Source organism: Meriones unguiculatus, chromosome 1 (assembly GCF_030254825.1).
Source record: "Meriones unguiculatus strain TT.TT164.6M chromosome 1, Bangor_MerUng_6.1, whole genome shotgun sequence".
Classification (NCBI taxonomy): Eukaryota; Metazoa; Chordata; class Mammalia; order Rodentia; family Muridae; genus Meriones; species Meriones unguiculatus.
The window spans coordinates 17,463,382-17,479,641 of record NC_083349.1 but is presented as its reverse complement, the minus strand read 5'-3'; the positions used below and the strand labels follow the sequence as shown (position 1 = coordinate 17,479,641).

At 49.2% G+C, this 16,260-nt stretch overlaps 2 protein-coding genes across 2 annotated transcripts; one reads left to right on the top strand and one right to left on the bottom strand.

The window, feature by feature from the left end:
• On the top strand, window positions 1-2,718 carry Sprn (shadow of prion protein). Its single transcript, XM_021660358.2, has 2 exons — window positions 1-490; window positions 1,424-2,718. Exon 2 carries the CDS (start codon window positions 1,439-1,441, stop codon window positions 1,880-1,882), a length of 444 nt encoding a protein of 147 aa, XP_021516033.1. The 5' UTR covers window positions 1-490; window positions 1,424-1,438; the 3' UTR covers window positions 1,883-2,718.
• Window positions 2,719-4,466: 1,748 nt separating this feature from the next.
• Mtg1 (mitochondrial ribosome associated GTPase 1) lies at window positions 4,467-16,260 on the bottom strand. The gene is made up of 11 exons (XM_021660357.2): window positions 16,054-16,260; window positions 15,464-15,528; window positions 13,838-13,942; window positions 10,705-10,785; window positions 10,166-10,222; window positions 9,799-9,889; window positions 8,458-8,519; window positions 7,980-8,076; window positions 7,550-7,631; window positions 5,240-5,352; window positions 4,467-4,914 (listed from the first exon to the last, which is right to left on the bottom strand). The coding sequence occupies exons 1-11, from the start codon at window positions 16,160-16,162 to the stop codon at window positions 4,796-4,798; spliced, it is 981 nt and encodes a 326-aa protein (XP_021516032.1). The 5' UTR covers window positions 16,163-16,260; the 3' UTR covers window positions 4,467-4,795.

The window sequence follows — 16,260 nt, the reverse complement described above, 5'->3', positions numbered from 1 at the left end:
GTGGAGCTGGCTTTACATCAGCGGAATGGGGAAGGAGGTAGGAAATGAATGAGAATCGTTAAGATTCGATGCGATGGGCAGGTAGGGAGAACAGGAGAGGAAGAGGTCCTAACACAGATACTGGACCGACAGGAACAAGAACACCCTGAATGTCCTGGATGGTGGGGCTAGTGGACATGGGGAAATGAGAGGCTGGGCAGGGCTGGAGGGTGGGGAAAAGATAGGAGAGAGGAAGCAGAATCCAGAGCAGCGAGGACGGGGCCGGGTAACGAGAAGGGCTGAGGCTACGCTTTTCTGAGCTCACAGTATCTCCTCCCTTCACGTCTCCCGGGGCTGAGCCTCCGCGGCTGCCCGCCCCTAATCTTCAGGCGGAGGCTTCTGCAAAACCCAGCCGTGAGCTCTGCCTAAGGAAAAGGGTCCTCGCCACCGCACCTTTCCGCTTGGCCGGCCACATCCCCTAAACCGCTCCTCTGACCTAGGCCTGTGACCAGTAAGTCGGGGAGGTGGATGGACCCTGTGATGTTGGAAGGGAGGGAAGAGGGGGCGGGGAAAGAGGACCTGAGCTGGATGGAGACGCCACCCAGACCGCCCGGGGCCACAGCCAGCCGGAACCCATCCTAATTAGTTACCTGCCCGTGCTGCTGGCCTGGGCAAACCCAGGAAGGGTGGAGCTAGGGCGGGGAAGAGAAAGAATTACCTAGCTGGGGTCTAGGCCTGCCGGGCTTTCACCCAGCACTGGTTGATGGAGCTGCAAGGAATCGCGGATCTGGATTCTGAACCCACTGCCCAGTGCGTGCGGCCGCAGCCTCTGGCGGAAAGTCTCTAGCGAGGCATCAGGAGATCCCGATGCCAGAGCAAGTAGTCACAAGGCCATCTGTTCTAACCATAATCTGGATGTATTGAGGGCTCTTGATTCCAAACTAGCATGCTCCACGCAATAATCCATTCCCAATCCTTCCAGAGACCCGTGTGCAGATAGGGGGATGGGCGGGGGGAGTTGGGGAGATATTTGTGCCCTCCCCAAGGCCTGAGCCCCAGCGCGGAAGCTCAGCAAACCCATAAACCCTTTCTGGAACCCATCTCCACCCTATCACAACAGTAAAACAACCACCCTGTTGTTGAACCCTTTCCCACCACCCCATAGCTCCAGCCGGTTATATAGCAGGAACCCGAAATCAAAGTCCTGGTGCTGGAGGTTAAAGAACCCCTTCCCCAGCCCTGAGCCTACAAGTTCCTCCCGCCCCCAAGATGCTAGGAGCTCTCTATCAGATTACCACAAAACCAGAGGCTCATTCCGCCTTCAGGCTGGCGTTCCCAGGTCCGGGTGGGCCTATTACCCGGCTCTGATATCCCCTTATCCGGGCCCTAAGCCAAGCTCCACCCCTGCACGGGAGCTGAAGCCCCTTCCACCCTCTTCTCGCAGATTCTGCCGAGTAGGATGAACTGGACTGCTGCCACGTGCTGGGCTCTGCTCTTGGCCGCCGCCTTCCTCTGTGACAGCTGTTCTGCCAAGGGCGGCCGGGGAGGCGCTCGAGGCAGCGCCCGGGGGGTGCGCGGAGGCGCGCGCGGGACCTCCAGAGTGCGCGTGAGGCCGGCGCCCCGCTACGGCTCCTCTGTGCGTGTGGCGGCTGCAGGGGCAGCAGCAGGGGCTGCAGCGGGTGTGGCTGCCGGCCTTGCCACCGGCTCTGGCTGGAGGAGGACCTCCGGGCCAGGAGAGCTAGGCCTGGAAGACGACGAGAACGGGGCAACGGGAGGCAATGGGACGGACCGAGGAGTCTACAGCTACTGGGCCTGGACTTCCGGCTCCAGGTCCACTCACAGTCCACATGTTTGCCTGCTTTTGGGCGGCACCCTTGGAGCCCTAGAACTGCTTCGGCCCTAGACCAGGCTAAGCTCCATGCCAGGTCTAGCTCCAGGTCTTCAGACTTCTGGGGCCCACCCCAATGGTCTCCAGCATAGAGGGTAACTTTCTTTTGCTATGATTCCCTGGCCTAGAGGCGTTCTGGACCCAAAAGGCCTCTTGCAATTTGTGGACACTGTCTACTCTCTTGTCCATCCCAGTCTCCCAGTCTTCTACTCTGGCAGGAACTAACAGCTCTACTGCCAGAGAGGCAGGTTGCCCTTGACTCTCCAGAGCTGCCCAAGAGGAAGTACTTGGCCCTTCCTGTCTGCTTGCCCACCCTGACACAAGAACATGAACAATGCTGACACCAGGAAGACACCCATCCTCAGGTGGGCCTGATTCTAACACTAAAGCCCAAAAGACCTGGGGCCTCCCATGGAAGCAGAGGGAATGCACCGATTCCCTCTGGACTTAACAATTGGCTGAAGAGAGCATTCACTTGGAATGCAATGTGAAAAATGTCAGGTGCTAACCACCTGCCCTGAGCAGGTCCTAACAATGCCACAGCTCAGGAACATCCAGAGCAGAAAAATATCCGTCCCAGGACACCCACCGTGGTCCTCCTAGAACATGCTACCAAGGACAAGGTAGTATGTTTCTTCCTGGCAGACTGCCCAAGAGACCTTCTGTCAGAAGAGTTCTTCTCCACTTGGAGCCACTTGGCCATAAGGACCACTTAACTGTTCCTAAAGTGCACTGCCACTAGGGGTTCCACATTCACAAACATTCCATTCCCTTCAAACTTTAGGTTCACAAGTGAGGCTCACTTGGGTACAATACCAATCCCGATGGGAGCCTTCTTTGTGTATAACCTGAACTGCAAGACTGCCACAGTTCTGGTGAATAGCAGCATTCCATGTTGGGAGATCCTTCCCTTGGAAGCAGATGGACCAGGGAGGAGAGATAAGAGTATGGCACAATTGACAGCCTACACACTGGAGAAGGCAATAGTTCTTCAGGCCCACTGCTGCCAGAAGAAAGCTGAGACACAGAAGAACCAGCCTTAGCAGGTTCTGAGTGTGGACTGACACTACTAAAAGCTTCCTGACCATCCATATCCATAAGGAGAACAGAGCTCATGCCCCAAGTGGCCTCAAAGAGATGCATTGCAGTCCTCACATAGATCTACCTTTGGGCAGACTGGCTCCTTGCTGTTCAGGACCCACCAGCACATCCTTGCCCCAGTGGAGTGATGGGTCTCTGGGCTCAGGCAATATGTACAATGCTAGCCTTGCGTACTTCTGGTTACTGTACAGGTTTCAAGGCTATTGGCAGGGCCCTAGCCAAACATTTTCTTAACAAGTTGCAGGACGCAGCTCCCTGCAGCTTCTAGCTACACTGCCGGTGCTCTCGGGCACAGCCAGCCCAGATGCTCCTCTCTCTGTCCCTAACAGACCAAGCTCAAAACCAAGACCAGCAGGCTAAGGGCCAAGCCCACTCGGGGCCTCAAAGGCAGGTGCTGATGCATCAAGTCTGGTAGAGGGAGACCCACCAGAGCCCCTTGAGCTTACAAACTCCCCCGAGGATGGGCTCTGTGGACCAGACCTTCACGTACCACAGAGCACCATGTATTAGGCATAATGAAAACATCACCTTTTAATGGTTATTTCGCACACCAGAGTGTGTAGCATTTGGCACAGCCACACACCTGTGAATACCTTCTCCACTAAGAGGAACCGTAGATGCAAAAGAAGAATCTCAGAGGTTTATCGTTATTGCAGCCACAGCAAGAGGCAAGGATGGAAGGCTAGCCCTTGTTATCAGCCCTTGTTATCCACAAGAAGCATTCAAGCAGGGTTCAGGCAACTATGGAAAGGCCAGGTCCACACTGGGCAGAAGAGACCAGAACTACTGAGCAGAAGCCCAGCTGGCCCAACAGCACCTCCTGTCTGTATCAACCAACCCCTTCCCTGTTTATTTTTAGAGAGCAAGCTGCTGGCAGCAACATCTTCTAGGTGCCATGGGTACGTGGAGATCAGGTACGCTAGGACACACCCTCTGCACCACCTCCTGAAGGTTACATGGGCCAGATGGTGGTCCCCTCCCAGTGATCCTCTGGCCTGTGAAAAGTTGAGCCTACAGCAGATGGAGGTACAGGCTCTGAAGTGCCAGCGGAGAGGACATTCCTGGACTTGATTCCAAACCCCCTGTCCATGTCTGTGTGCGCTTTTATCAGTGAAGAGTTCATTGTGAATAAAGCCCTCTGCTGATAACAAGCTTCTTCCTCATTGCAGGACTGACAGACACATGAGACTCTGACTAAGGAACCCCAGTCCCTAATCTACCAATCCCCAGCATTCATTGGTGGAAGGGGATTTACCTTATGGGCTCAGAGTACTAAGCGCACAATGAAATAAACATCAAGAAATGGGTCTTTTAACCTAGTGTCATGGCACACACCTGTATAATCCCACCTCAAGGGGTCGGGCAGGAGGAATGAGTATTTGTTTGAGACCAGTCCAAGCCACATAATGAAACTGTCTCAGAATGACAAAAAATAAATAAGTAAAAAAAAAAAAAGACAGCCACAGAGAGATTTTTAAAAGTTGGCTTTTTAACCCAGTTTTGTTTTTTTTCATGTTATAGCTTTGACTCCTTTGATAGCATTAATCTCTCCTTGAGACTGAGAAAACCTCTTGACCAAGTCACATATTCTTGGGACATATCCCAAGTCACAGGATTCTTGGGACCCCATGGTAGCAACCAGGACTGACCAGCATCTACTGGACAAGAGAACATAGTGCCCTTTGGAGGTGAGTCCTAAGTCTCAGGTAGCAGCAGAGAGAGCTTCCAGATAAGGAGAATAGTTCCAAGCATTAAACACTCCAGCTGCAGTCCCATGGAATATGCAGGAGACCACACTCCAGCCAGCCAGGTCAGGGGTCAGTGTCATCAGCAAGCAGGCATAATGTCACGGTCGAGCATCACTTGGCCCAAGAGCCCACTACGGAAGGTCCGGAGGAAGTCTCGGGCTGCCATGGCGTAATCCGGCTGGATAACATTGACATTACCTGAGGACAGAGGATCTGATGAGAGAAGGGTCTCTAAAGACAGCCCAGCCCTAGGAGACCACTAGGGGGTACCATCCGTGAACTCTGGGGAAGAGGGGGTGCTAAGATAGAACACAGGCATCCTATCCACGCAGCACTGTCCACAGCTAGTACAGCCCTCTGAAACCTGTGCTACTAAGTCCTTCCTCCCTAGAAATTTCCATAGTTCCCCTTCCCCTGCTCTAATCCCAGGACAGATGCCCACAAGTTTCCTTCTGTGGTTCACTCCTGTCCTCCAGAAAGGGCCAAGAGTCCCAATAGAAGACAAACAATGCAGCTCACTTACCCGTGCCCGTGAGCACCTTCACCTTCCGTGTCTTCCCCAGCTTCACAGCCACGTTCTTCAACACCCACTCTATGTGGTCACAGGCATCGGCCAGGCCATAGTGCTGCACATACCTGCAAGCCCACTGCTCAGGTCATATCTGAGGCTCCAAGCCTGAGGAAGATTCCCACTCACCCACACCTCAGATGAGCCAGCTCCGGGGCTCCTGGGAGGACCAGATTGCTTCCAGGCAACTTAGGCTGCAGAACAAGGCTCAGAAACTCTTACACAAAAGACTTTTCACCTATAAGTGATAAGTCAAATATCTGGCACCCAGTCAAAAGTGACCAGTCCTTCACCGAGACAGAACAGGACAAAAGAGTCCACAGACAGACATACAATATGGATTCCCAGCAGAGGCAGAAGACAATTAGTGGGAAAAAAATCTTCAAATTTTTTTTTTCTGGACAACCAGTCATCCATGTGCAAAATAAGAACTTCATAGTTGTGCCATATACAAAGCATGTATTAATACGTGGCAGAAAAGGGTCATATACCTAAATATGAAACCTAAGCTACACTCTCCAAAATGAAAACAAAATTCTATGGCCTCAGGCTAGGTGTATTTCTAGATATGAAGTATCACCATTATGAAGTATCTTGTTACCAAATCCGACCTCCAAAACGAAAAACATCCACACAGTGTTAACAGGAAGAAAGGGTAAGGCCTAGACCCCTGAGAACCTCTGAATAGACCTTGTCCCTCAGAATAGCTAAAGTGGGGCAACTTAACAATAAGAAAATGGGTTGGGTGGTAGATCAGCAGTAGAGCATATGCTCATTATATTCAAGCCCAGGTTCAATCCCAAGAATCAAAAAAACAATAATAATAAATAAAAGAGAGCGATTATGGTGGTACATGCCTTTAATCTCAGCAGAGGCAGGGAGATCTTTGTGGGCTTGAGGGCAGCCTATGTAGAAAGACCCTCAAAAAGACAAAAACAAAAAGGGATGGTGGCCTGGAGTCATGGCTGAATGGGTAAGAGAACTTACTGCTCTTCCAGAGGACCTGGGTTCACTTACAATGCCTACAGGATGGCTCATTTCCATCAGTAACACCAGTTTCAGGGGATTTTGGCCTGGATTTGGGCACCATGCATGCAGTGGTACACAGACATATATGTGGGCAAAACATCCATACACATAAAATGAAATTTTTTAAATGATAAAAAGATTTGAACATACATGTTCCCAGAGAAAACACATCAATGGCCAACGGACACTGGGAAAGATGTTCAGCATCACACTAGTAGGAATATACACTAGACACTGCAACCTGAGAGGCTAAAATTAAGACTGACCAGAGCTGAGACAAGGCTCAGTGGCTAAGAAGAGTACTCGTGGCCCTTGCAGAGGGCCTGGGTTAGATCCCAGCGCCCACACGACTGCTCACAGCGTCCATAATGCCAGATGTAGGAAATCTGAAGCCCTCCTCCACAGGCACTGCAGGCTTGTGGTGCACGGACATGCATGCAGGCAAAACTCCCAAACATTAAATAAAATAACTAAATCTGAAAATAATAAAAGACTAACCACACTGTAAAGAGGATTCGTAAAAGCCTGGACCCCCATTCTCTGCTAGGCTGTATGTGGCACAGTACAACTGCTCTGGAAACCAGCTCAGCGGTTCTGTGGGAAGCTAAAGCTCACCATTACCGAGTGGCTCAGATACTCTCCTGTGCTTTATCCAAGAGAAGTAGAAACTCACATCACATAGAGACTAGACATGAATGTTCCCAGAAGCTTTGCTTGTGGCAGTCAAGAACTGCACGCTCCCATGTCCGCCAGGGTGAACAAATAAAGCAAGTGCTGGATGCCTGGGTAATACACAATGAGCCCAGCCCCCAAAAGGAAGGTAGAGCATGGATGGCTCAGAATACTCATGCTGCCCGGTAGGGGAAGCCAGGTGAGAGAGGGAATATCCTGTTCAATTTCACTGACAGAACACTCATCTTCTTCCCCTACCTTCAGGGGGTTAAGGAAGAGACAAAGTGAACAAGGGTCTTACTATGCACCCCAGCTGGTCCCAAACTTACGATCCTCCTATCTCAGCCTCACAGGTACTGGGATTTGGGATATGTACCACCATAACTAGCAGAATGTTCACTATCACATGTGACAATATGATATGGTCATGTATCAAAACCTATCAAATCACACGCTTATAATAATATACAGCTTAGATAGTACCGTAATGACATATTTCTAAAACCATACCTAGATAGGATGAGCAAGAAGGGGGCTGCATCCCCCACACCCACTGCCACTCACCCAAGTAGTCCATGCCTGTTGAGGGTGTAGAGGAGGTAATCAGCCATGGTCTCTTCCCCAACAAGGTGGTCCAACACAGTTCCTGCAAGATAAGCAGCTAATGCAAGACCATGGAACAGTGGACATCTATGCCCCACCAAGCCTGAGTGCCTCCCGGTTGAAGGCAGAAGACCTCAAGGTACTAAGGAATTGCCCTGCAGGATGGATCATAGTTGTTGGCCTTCTTCCTATATGGCATGTGGCTTGGTTGCCAGGCACGGCCCTTCTGTGCACCCCTGTCCCAGGGCAGAATGATAGCCAGCACATGCATGCTGTGAGCTAGTCTCCCTCTCAAAACTGTGAAAGGCAGCTGGCAGCAGGCAGGACGGAGGAAGTAACAACTGCACCTGCCTAGTGGACAGCCAAGGTCAGCAGTGGGACAGAGGCTTACCACACAGGGCCAGCTTCAGGCCTGTCTCGACGCTCTCAATCCGAGGAGCCAGCACCCCTGGAGTATCCAGCAAGAACATCAGTGGACGCTCACATACCTGTGCAGCAGAAGGTGGATCAAACCAGCAGCCTCTGGCCAACAGCCAAATCATTGCCAGAGACTCTAAGGCAGGCCTCTGGATAAACCAACCACATAGGCTGTCTCTTGCCCCTAGGTTGAGTGCCTATAGGGTATAACTTCTGCTTAATTTGAAGAACAAATAAAAGCCCAAGGTCTGTGGAAAATAAAAAGTGTGGCTCTGGTAAGAAGTCTGCCTTCCCGACAGATTTAAATAGCATAGCGTAGCACTGGCAGTAACATGAGAGAAAGAAAAAGGAGGAGGTCAGAGGCAGGGCCAATGCGCCACTCAGAGGTGCCAGGCTCAGCAGAACCTGCAAAGCTCTGGGCAGGGCTCTGGGCTCAGATACCAAGGACCTACCTGGATTCTGGATGTAACAGCTCTAGTGATTCCTGGCTCACCACCCACTCTGGCAGCTTTTCCTGAAAAGACACAAAGAGGCCATCAAATATGTATACACAGCAACAGAACAAGTAATAAAAGGTATTTCACTAACATGTATGGCAAGCAATGGGAAACCCAGAGGTCAATAAGTTTGTCAAGTTATAATTCATTCCTTACTCAGTCCCAAAAAGACAGGGGTTTTCAAAAGCTAGGCACAAATACCCAGAGCTCACGCCCCGGGGGAGGGGCTGCCCTGGTATGACTATTGCAGCAGGGCTGCTCCTCCACCTCAAAGCCTCTCTCAGACCGGCCTACTCCATAGCACTACCCGCAGCAGGCAAGCAAGCACCATGCTTAATGCCAGCACTGGTTGCCTGGCATGGGACCCAGCGCAGGGCACCCCTGGGAAGCTATCTATTCACTGCCGAACCACCACAGGAGTAAAAGGATAAAAGTGTCCATCACAGGTGAGCAGAGGAATGAGAATAGGGCAGACAATGGAACAACTGGCCCTAAGGAGGAAGGAAATGCTGACCAAGTTCCGACATGAACAAACTTAAAACATTACACGAAGTGAGACAGGCCAGTCCAGAACTCTTCATCTACACAGCTGAACAGAAACAGAACAGGGCTGCCAGGCACTGGGGCAAAGAACAGGATGATTCACCTGAGGCTTCAGTCACAGGTAACTTAAAGTTTGCATAGTGAGAATGCCTACACAACCCCATAAACAAACTTAGTAGCCCTAAACAAAGATGAACACTTAAAGAAAAAAAAAATTTAAAAACTTAAAAAATTAGATGATTGTGACAGCTTCCCAATTAATGCCCCATTTAAAATCATGATACAATATGATTTAAAATTCTCAGCCTCTACACTATAAATAGGTTCTGTTCTTTAGTTTTGTTATTTTGTTTTGTCTTTTGGAGACAGGGCCTCTGCCTCTCTACCTCCCCTTTAGCCTCTCTGTCTCTGCCTCCCAAGTGCTGGGATTCAAGGATATGCCATCACATCTGGCTTTGTAAAATAATAATAATAATAATAAACACTATACTGTTAATGTGAAAAATGAAGCCAATATAAATCTATCCCAAAGTCTAAAACACATAAAAAGTCAAGAGCATGTAAAAGCATGGTAAGTACAGTGTGTAGCCAACGGCTGCTCACCAGAGACCTCCGTTAGACAACTGACTGTCCTTTTAACAAACAGAATAGGCTATGAGCTGTGGAAGGAACACCTCAGAGCAACATGGGGCTGGCCATGTTCTTCCCCAGTGCCCTCTTGGAGTGGAAGTCAGCACACCAGCAACTGCCTACCTGTCCTAAGGTGCTGCCGCCTCAGGGAGTTGATGAGGGAGGATTTGCCTACATTGGGGACACCAACCACCATGATGCAGTATTCCAGGTTCTGTGGAGGTGGAAGAGTTTCAACTTTATCCCCCCCCACACACACACACACAGGCTGTGAAACCACAGCACAGGGAGAGGAGGCATCAACACAAAGGCCCTGGGCTGACCCACAGGATTGGCCCAGATTTTCCCACTAAAGAACTAGTAAAAGCAAAGGCTGCAGTCCCAGCTGGGACACAAGCCCAGCCCTCTGTATTAAAGAAGGCCCAGAATGGACAGGCAGGAGGGGCCAGGTAACTCCACATACCCACACCCAGCCCTGCAACCAACCAACCTCTGCTCGGTGGTATCGGTAACTGCACTCAATCAGTTCTGTGACCATGGGGACGATCTGCAATAAACAGGCCACATCTTCTGGTCATACACCCCTCACTGACCCACTTCCAAATAACAGGGTCTTTATACTCACCAGTAGATTAGGAGGGCAGAGACCTCACACACACCTCACTAGGCATCCAAAACAGTCACAGCTAACTGGGACTCACCCACCCACTCCCAACACTCCACACATACACCATGACAGAGTAGTGTGGCTACTTCGGGAGGGTCTTCTACAGCAACTGTAACTGCCTACCAGACAGTCCACACATCAGCTTGTGGGCTTCCATCAAAACAATTGGGAAAATAAGTCACTGGGTTCTGCAAGAGGCTCTTATTGCTTAGAACCCCAGGATGCTCCCTCAGAACTCACTCAGGCTATGAGCATCCACACAGGAGACAGGCAGGCCAGGAGATCCTGAAGCCCTGGGCAGCTAAAGCCAATTCCAGGATCTTATCCCAACTGTTTAGCAACCAACATGTACAGAGGCTTACCTGCTTGATGTTTTCATCCTTTACACAGTTTGTAAAAACAACATTTTTCAGGCCTTTTCCTTCTAAGTGCTGGATAATTTTCTGAAAGATATTTCATTTTAAACACTAAATTAAAATATGAATGGTATGCCAGTCATGGTGGTACACGCCTTTAATCCTAGCACTACACAGAAAGACTCTATCTAAAATAAATTTTTAAAATATAAACATGTGTGCATGTGTATTTGTTAGTATATATCAAGATAGGCGAGATGGCTCAGCAGTTAAGAGGACTGGCTACTCTCTTACAGAGGACCAGGTTTGATTCCCAGAACCCTCTTAGCAGCTAACAATAGTCTATAACTACAGTCCCAAGGGAATCAATGCCTTCTTCTGGCTTCCACAGGCACTGCCTAAGTGTGGTGCACAGACATACATGCAGGCAAAATACACATTTACAAAAAATAAAAATAAAGGCTAACAAGAACAACAAGTAAACATATATTACATAAATGGTGTGAGGCTGTAAAAGTCAAGAATCTGAGCTTGGGACCAGTGAGACGCTCAGCTGATGAAGGTGCTTGATGCCAAGCCTAACAACCTGAGTTCAATCCCAGGACACCATACAGTAGAAGGAAAGAACTGACACCTCCGAGTTGCCCTCTGACCTCCAAATTTATGCCAAGGCACATGCATACCCACACACACAAAGTAAAAAAATAACAAATGTAAAAAGCACGTTTTTTAAAAAAGGAATCTACTTTGCCTGCTTGTGTCTGCCTCTAATCCCAGTACTCAGCAGGCAGACACATGTGGATCCCTGTGAGTTTGAACTTGTCCCAACACAACAAGTTCTAGGCCAGAAAGGACAATGCAGGTACGTTCTGTTCAGAGTCAACTTAAACTCTGGGAGCTGGGCAACAGGAAGTGAATGCCAGAAACACAATGAAGAGCCTCGGCTCTGAGGACAGGGGGCTCTTCTTCGGAGCTCTGCCAGGGTGAAGACCAGGGGACATGGCCTGACACAGGGACTTCAGTGCTTCTGGGGATAAAATGGGGCTGAGCCAGGTCACTCTGAAGCCTCTTCAGCACGAAGCTCACAGGTGCTGGCTTCTCTAGGAATCCCATCCTCGTCATGTGCTCTATCATAGAGGACTCCCTTGGGGAGAGGAGGCCAAACTGAGACAGGCTTTCACTACATAGCCTTGGCTGGCCTGTAATTCACTATGTACACCAAGTTGTTCCTGAACTCAGAGATCTGTCTTCCATGTTTTGGCATAAAAGGTGTGTGTCACTGTATCCAGCGTGCAACTGCATTTAAACTGAAATGGTGCTGAACCCAATCTGATGGGAGAATAAGTAGTACTGTAAGCCCAAAAGTAAACTAAAGCTGACAAAAAGTTGTTAGACTTAATATTCAGCATAATCAATGTACTTATTTTATTTATGTTTGTATCTAACAACATACATTGAAAATCAGTATTATGTCTGGTTGTTTCTGGCCACAAAATATAGTCAATAAACAAAAATTAATTCATTAATGCAGTCAGTTTTAGTTACTTTCGGTTATTCGTTACCTGTGCTATAATTAAGACACTTGCCTCAGGGGCTGGAAAGATGGCTGAAAGGCTACAGGTACTTGCTGCTCTTCCCAAGTTTCGTTCCCAGCACCCATACAACAACTCACAATTCCAATTCCAAGGGATCCAACACCCTCTTCTGGGCCCTGTGAGCACCAGGCACACATGTATTGCACATACATACATACATACATACACAAACACATACATACATACATACATGCACATACATACATACAGACAGACAAAACACTCACATACATAAAATGTTTGAGGGGTTAAAAAAGGTACTAGCCATGACAGAGACTAATGATCTCCCTGGTCTCCATGAAGATTTACTCAGATATCCCTCAATATAGACCATGGGGGCAGAGCCCAAGGTCCTTCAGAAGCCTGTTACTCTTCTTGGGTCCTAGGCCTGCCCAGTAGAGGGCAGTGTCCACCCATTTGTGAAGACCAGCATTTAAAGAGCTTAAGCAATCCCTAATGGCTCAAGTCTCAACTAATAAAAACAGAAGACACTTGAAGATAAACACCCAAACAGACAAAACCCAAAAGCTTGCACAACAAGTGGAGCTTCTGACCAGTTCCCTAGGCCTCAAAGCAGGTGCTGCCACTAGGAACCGCCCTGGATATCCTCCTAACTTCTCATAAGAGCTCTGGTTGCTTTTCAGTAAAGGAAAAATCTCATTAGCAACTTTTTTAAAACTGGCTTCAACTTGAGACCCTAACATCCCTCTTTCCAAAGAATTTGACAACATGTCCATAAGAAGGAAAGTCAAGACTTCAAAAAGCATTTCCTGCCAGCCATGCAGAAAGTACACTTCCCTGGGACCTGATTCTGCCTGGGTTTATTTCTCAACCTGTGAGTCATAACCCCTTTCGGGGGTTGAATGACTGTTTCACAGGTGTTGCCTAAGATCATTAAAAGACACAGATTTTTACGTTACGATTCATAACAGTAGCCAAACTGCAGTTATGAAGTTGCAATGAAACTAATTTTATCGTGGGAGTCACCACAACATGAGCGACTCTATTGAAGGGTCACAGCATTGGCAAGTTTGAGACCACAGCTCTAGAGACTGTTAGGTACTTTGGGCCTTTCATATCCCAGTCCCACACCCAACCCTTCCAGTTTCTGGATCACAGGGTGTTCAGAAAGGAACTAGCAGCAGAAAATCTAAGGTCAGGCTGGTACCTAGTCAGCTGGGGACACTGCAGCCACCACAAGTGAACTCCAAGCTACAGCAAATGTGACCAGGCCTACAAACATTAACCTTGCTTCAGCGGTCACACGTGCCCAAACTACCACATGGGATATAGTGAACAGTGCACCCATCAGAAATCAGAAAGGTGCAAAGTGGCTATGATGGTCACCAGGGCTCCCACAGCACACCAACCCACTTGGTATGCCCCATCTTGGCATCTGGGCCCTAAGTTCATATTGGGGGAAACAGCTGTTGCTGCTAAGCCACGATTTGTTTTAAAGTATAACCGGCCCAGGGGCATAACAGACCTCCCCTGTGTCAGTGGCTCTGTTACACCGCTGCTCACATCTGTGGCCAGGTGCTCACCTGCTGCTCTGTAAGATCTGCCAAGTCCATTTTGTTAAGGACAAGCAGATGAGGCTTCAGACCAAGTAACTCTTGGAACAGAGGGTTTCGACCGGAAAGTGGGATGTGCTGATGACGTTAAGGCAAAAATCTCTACAGAGTTTTACCAGTTATTTGGCCAGGAGCTAAAGCCAAAGAAGCCCATCTCAGGGCAAGTGCGACCATCCAACCCATCTTCCTACCCCAGACTTGGGAGGCCCACTCTGCAGCTGGCGAAGAGTGCGAGTCAGGCAGGGCCCTGGCACCTAATTTGCCAAACAGATGGTGGAGAGAAGAAAACCAAAGTTCAAAGAAAAGGCACTGTTTGGATGTCAAGGGATGTAAGTTTAAAATTTAAGAAAAAGTGCCTCCTGTGAAATCTTAACCAAAGCACCTCAAGCAACACCCTCACTGGAGATTCAACTTCCTTACCGCTATCCTCAGCTACCCTAGCCTGATGCGTGACAACATTAAAGGCGGATGGGGCTTCTTATCTCTATATTCTGCCTTCAGCCCTCCCAGGAGAATCTAGTACAAGAGTCCTCAGGCCTCTGCCCACCCCGTCTGGGCACCTGCCTAAGCTGCAATCTCCACCCGAATGGTCCCTCTCTTACAGCTGACCAATCTATTCATAAACCCAGGTCTCCAGGACCCTCTCCTAAAACGGTACAGAAACCACAGGCCTGCTGCCACATCCTAGATGCAGTTGAGTGTTCCACAGACTGAAAGACAACAGTCCTCTCACTACGTATGCTGAAAAATAACCATGTTTTACTTTTTAATAATCAAAAACAGGCAGGAATGGTGGCGCACGCCTTTAATTCCAGCAGGCAGACCTATGTGAGTTCTAGGCCATCCTTGTCCACATAGTGAGCTTCAAGGCTAGTCAAAGCTACACTGAAAGACCCAATCTCAATAATAATAATAATATTAATGTCACAGCTGGCAGCTGAAATAGTTCCTTGTTCTCCAATACTATTTCCAGAGACTCCCACCAGTGGCAGCAGGTCCCCACACCCACGACCAGCTGTTCCAAGCACTTGGGCCTATTGGTCTGGCATCCCCATTCCCTCCTAGGGCTAAGTAAGCATGATGAGGAAGAACTCACATGCCAACAGAACCCAAACACAGCTTAAATGTAACAAAATGGTCTGAGAAGCATGCCTCAATGGACATGATTATGACTTGCTAATTATTCACTTAAGGACAAGAGAAAAACCTAGGACCATCTAATCTCAGGTTTCATAACTCACCCCTAAAAATATCAAAGTAAACCAGACAGAGGCTGAGACAAATAATGTATCAGATGGGAGCTTAAAAATGAAAAAACAAAACAAAACAACAAAAAGGCGTACGCACCACCCCAGAGATTCTGATCTAAAAGGGGGCCCTATCTATTGGTGTAAACGCCTCCCAGTAACTTGATGTGTACTGGGAGTTGAAAAGCACTGCTTCTGTGGCAGTAATTACAAAAGAAGCTGTCAACATCACTGGACCAGAGACAGAACAGACTGGACTGTCCGAAGGCGATGGAGAAAGACCAGGAGAGCATCTTGCTGCTGCATCTATACCCTAGCAGAGATGCTCTCCTGCGACACGAAAGGATATCCGGGCATCATGAACCTCAATAACACAATCCACCAGCTTCAGGCTGCTCTGCATCTTCTTTAGTCCTGAAAGATAGAAGGGCACTAAGGGAACAGCCCAGGGGGTCAGATTTAAGTTGTCCTAAGGGAATACATCTGAGAATCCAACATGGCACAAAGAGCAGCATAGTGATCCAAGTTCCGGGGTGCCCTAGATGACTTTGGGCAGAACTCTTCACATGAGGGTCTTGATCTTGACACTCTAACTTAAGGACCTCAACATACAAACACTGAGGCTCCGCCCCGCAACTGCCACCCGCTGGCTCACACTCCTGGAGCCTTCCTGCCACACCACCACCTCACTTGGCAGGGGCAGGCAACACCACAGCAACCAGCAGCCCAGAGCCGCACCATGCCAGCTGTCTGCCTAGGGCCAAGTTGTGACCTATAAACTCAGGCATTACTCAGGTCTGAAGCCTTGCATGTGCCTTCAAGGGACTACTCAGCGCGATTCAACGTATCAAGCACAGAACAGCTCTCCAACCCGAGGCCAGGAAAGCGAAAAATGGGGCCGCCAGGGCCCGTGCCTCCTGTTCCTCCCGATGGCCTCACCCTTGGCCATGTGGCCGGGGAACCAGCGTGCTACGTCGTGACCTTGCAAAGGGAAGCTCTCGCGCCAACCGGCACGAGCGGCACACCACGCCTGCGGCCACAGTCTCATGGCGCTGCTGTCGGAAGCACAGGGACGCCTCCGCCAGGGCTTGGATCTGCTCTGTTCACGGGGTTCCGAGGCACCTCGGTTCCATGGGCGACTGCGCA

Excerpts from the sequence above, each read along its gene's own strand:
- Sprn (XM_021660358.2), top strand. The coding sequence starts at position 1,439 with ATGAACTGGACTGCTGCCACGTGCTGGGCTCTGCTCTTGGCCGCCGCC.
- Mtg1 (XM_021660357.2), bottom strand. The coding sequence starts at position 16,162 with ATGAGACTGTGGCCGCAGGCGTGGTGTGCCGCTCGTGCCGGTTGGCGC. Across the intron at positions 10,223-10,704 it reads AGGATGAAAACATCAAGCAG|ATCGTCCCCATGGTCACAGA; the intron begins GTAAGCCTCTGT and ends TGTTTATTGCAG. Across the intron at positions 4,915-5,239 it reads GAAGGTGCTCACGGGCACGG|GTAATGTCAATGTTATCCAG; the intron begins GTAAGTGAGCTG and ends CTCTGTCCTCAG.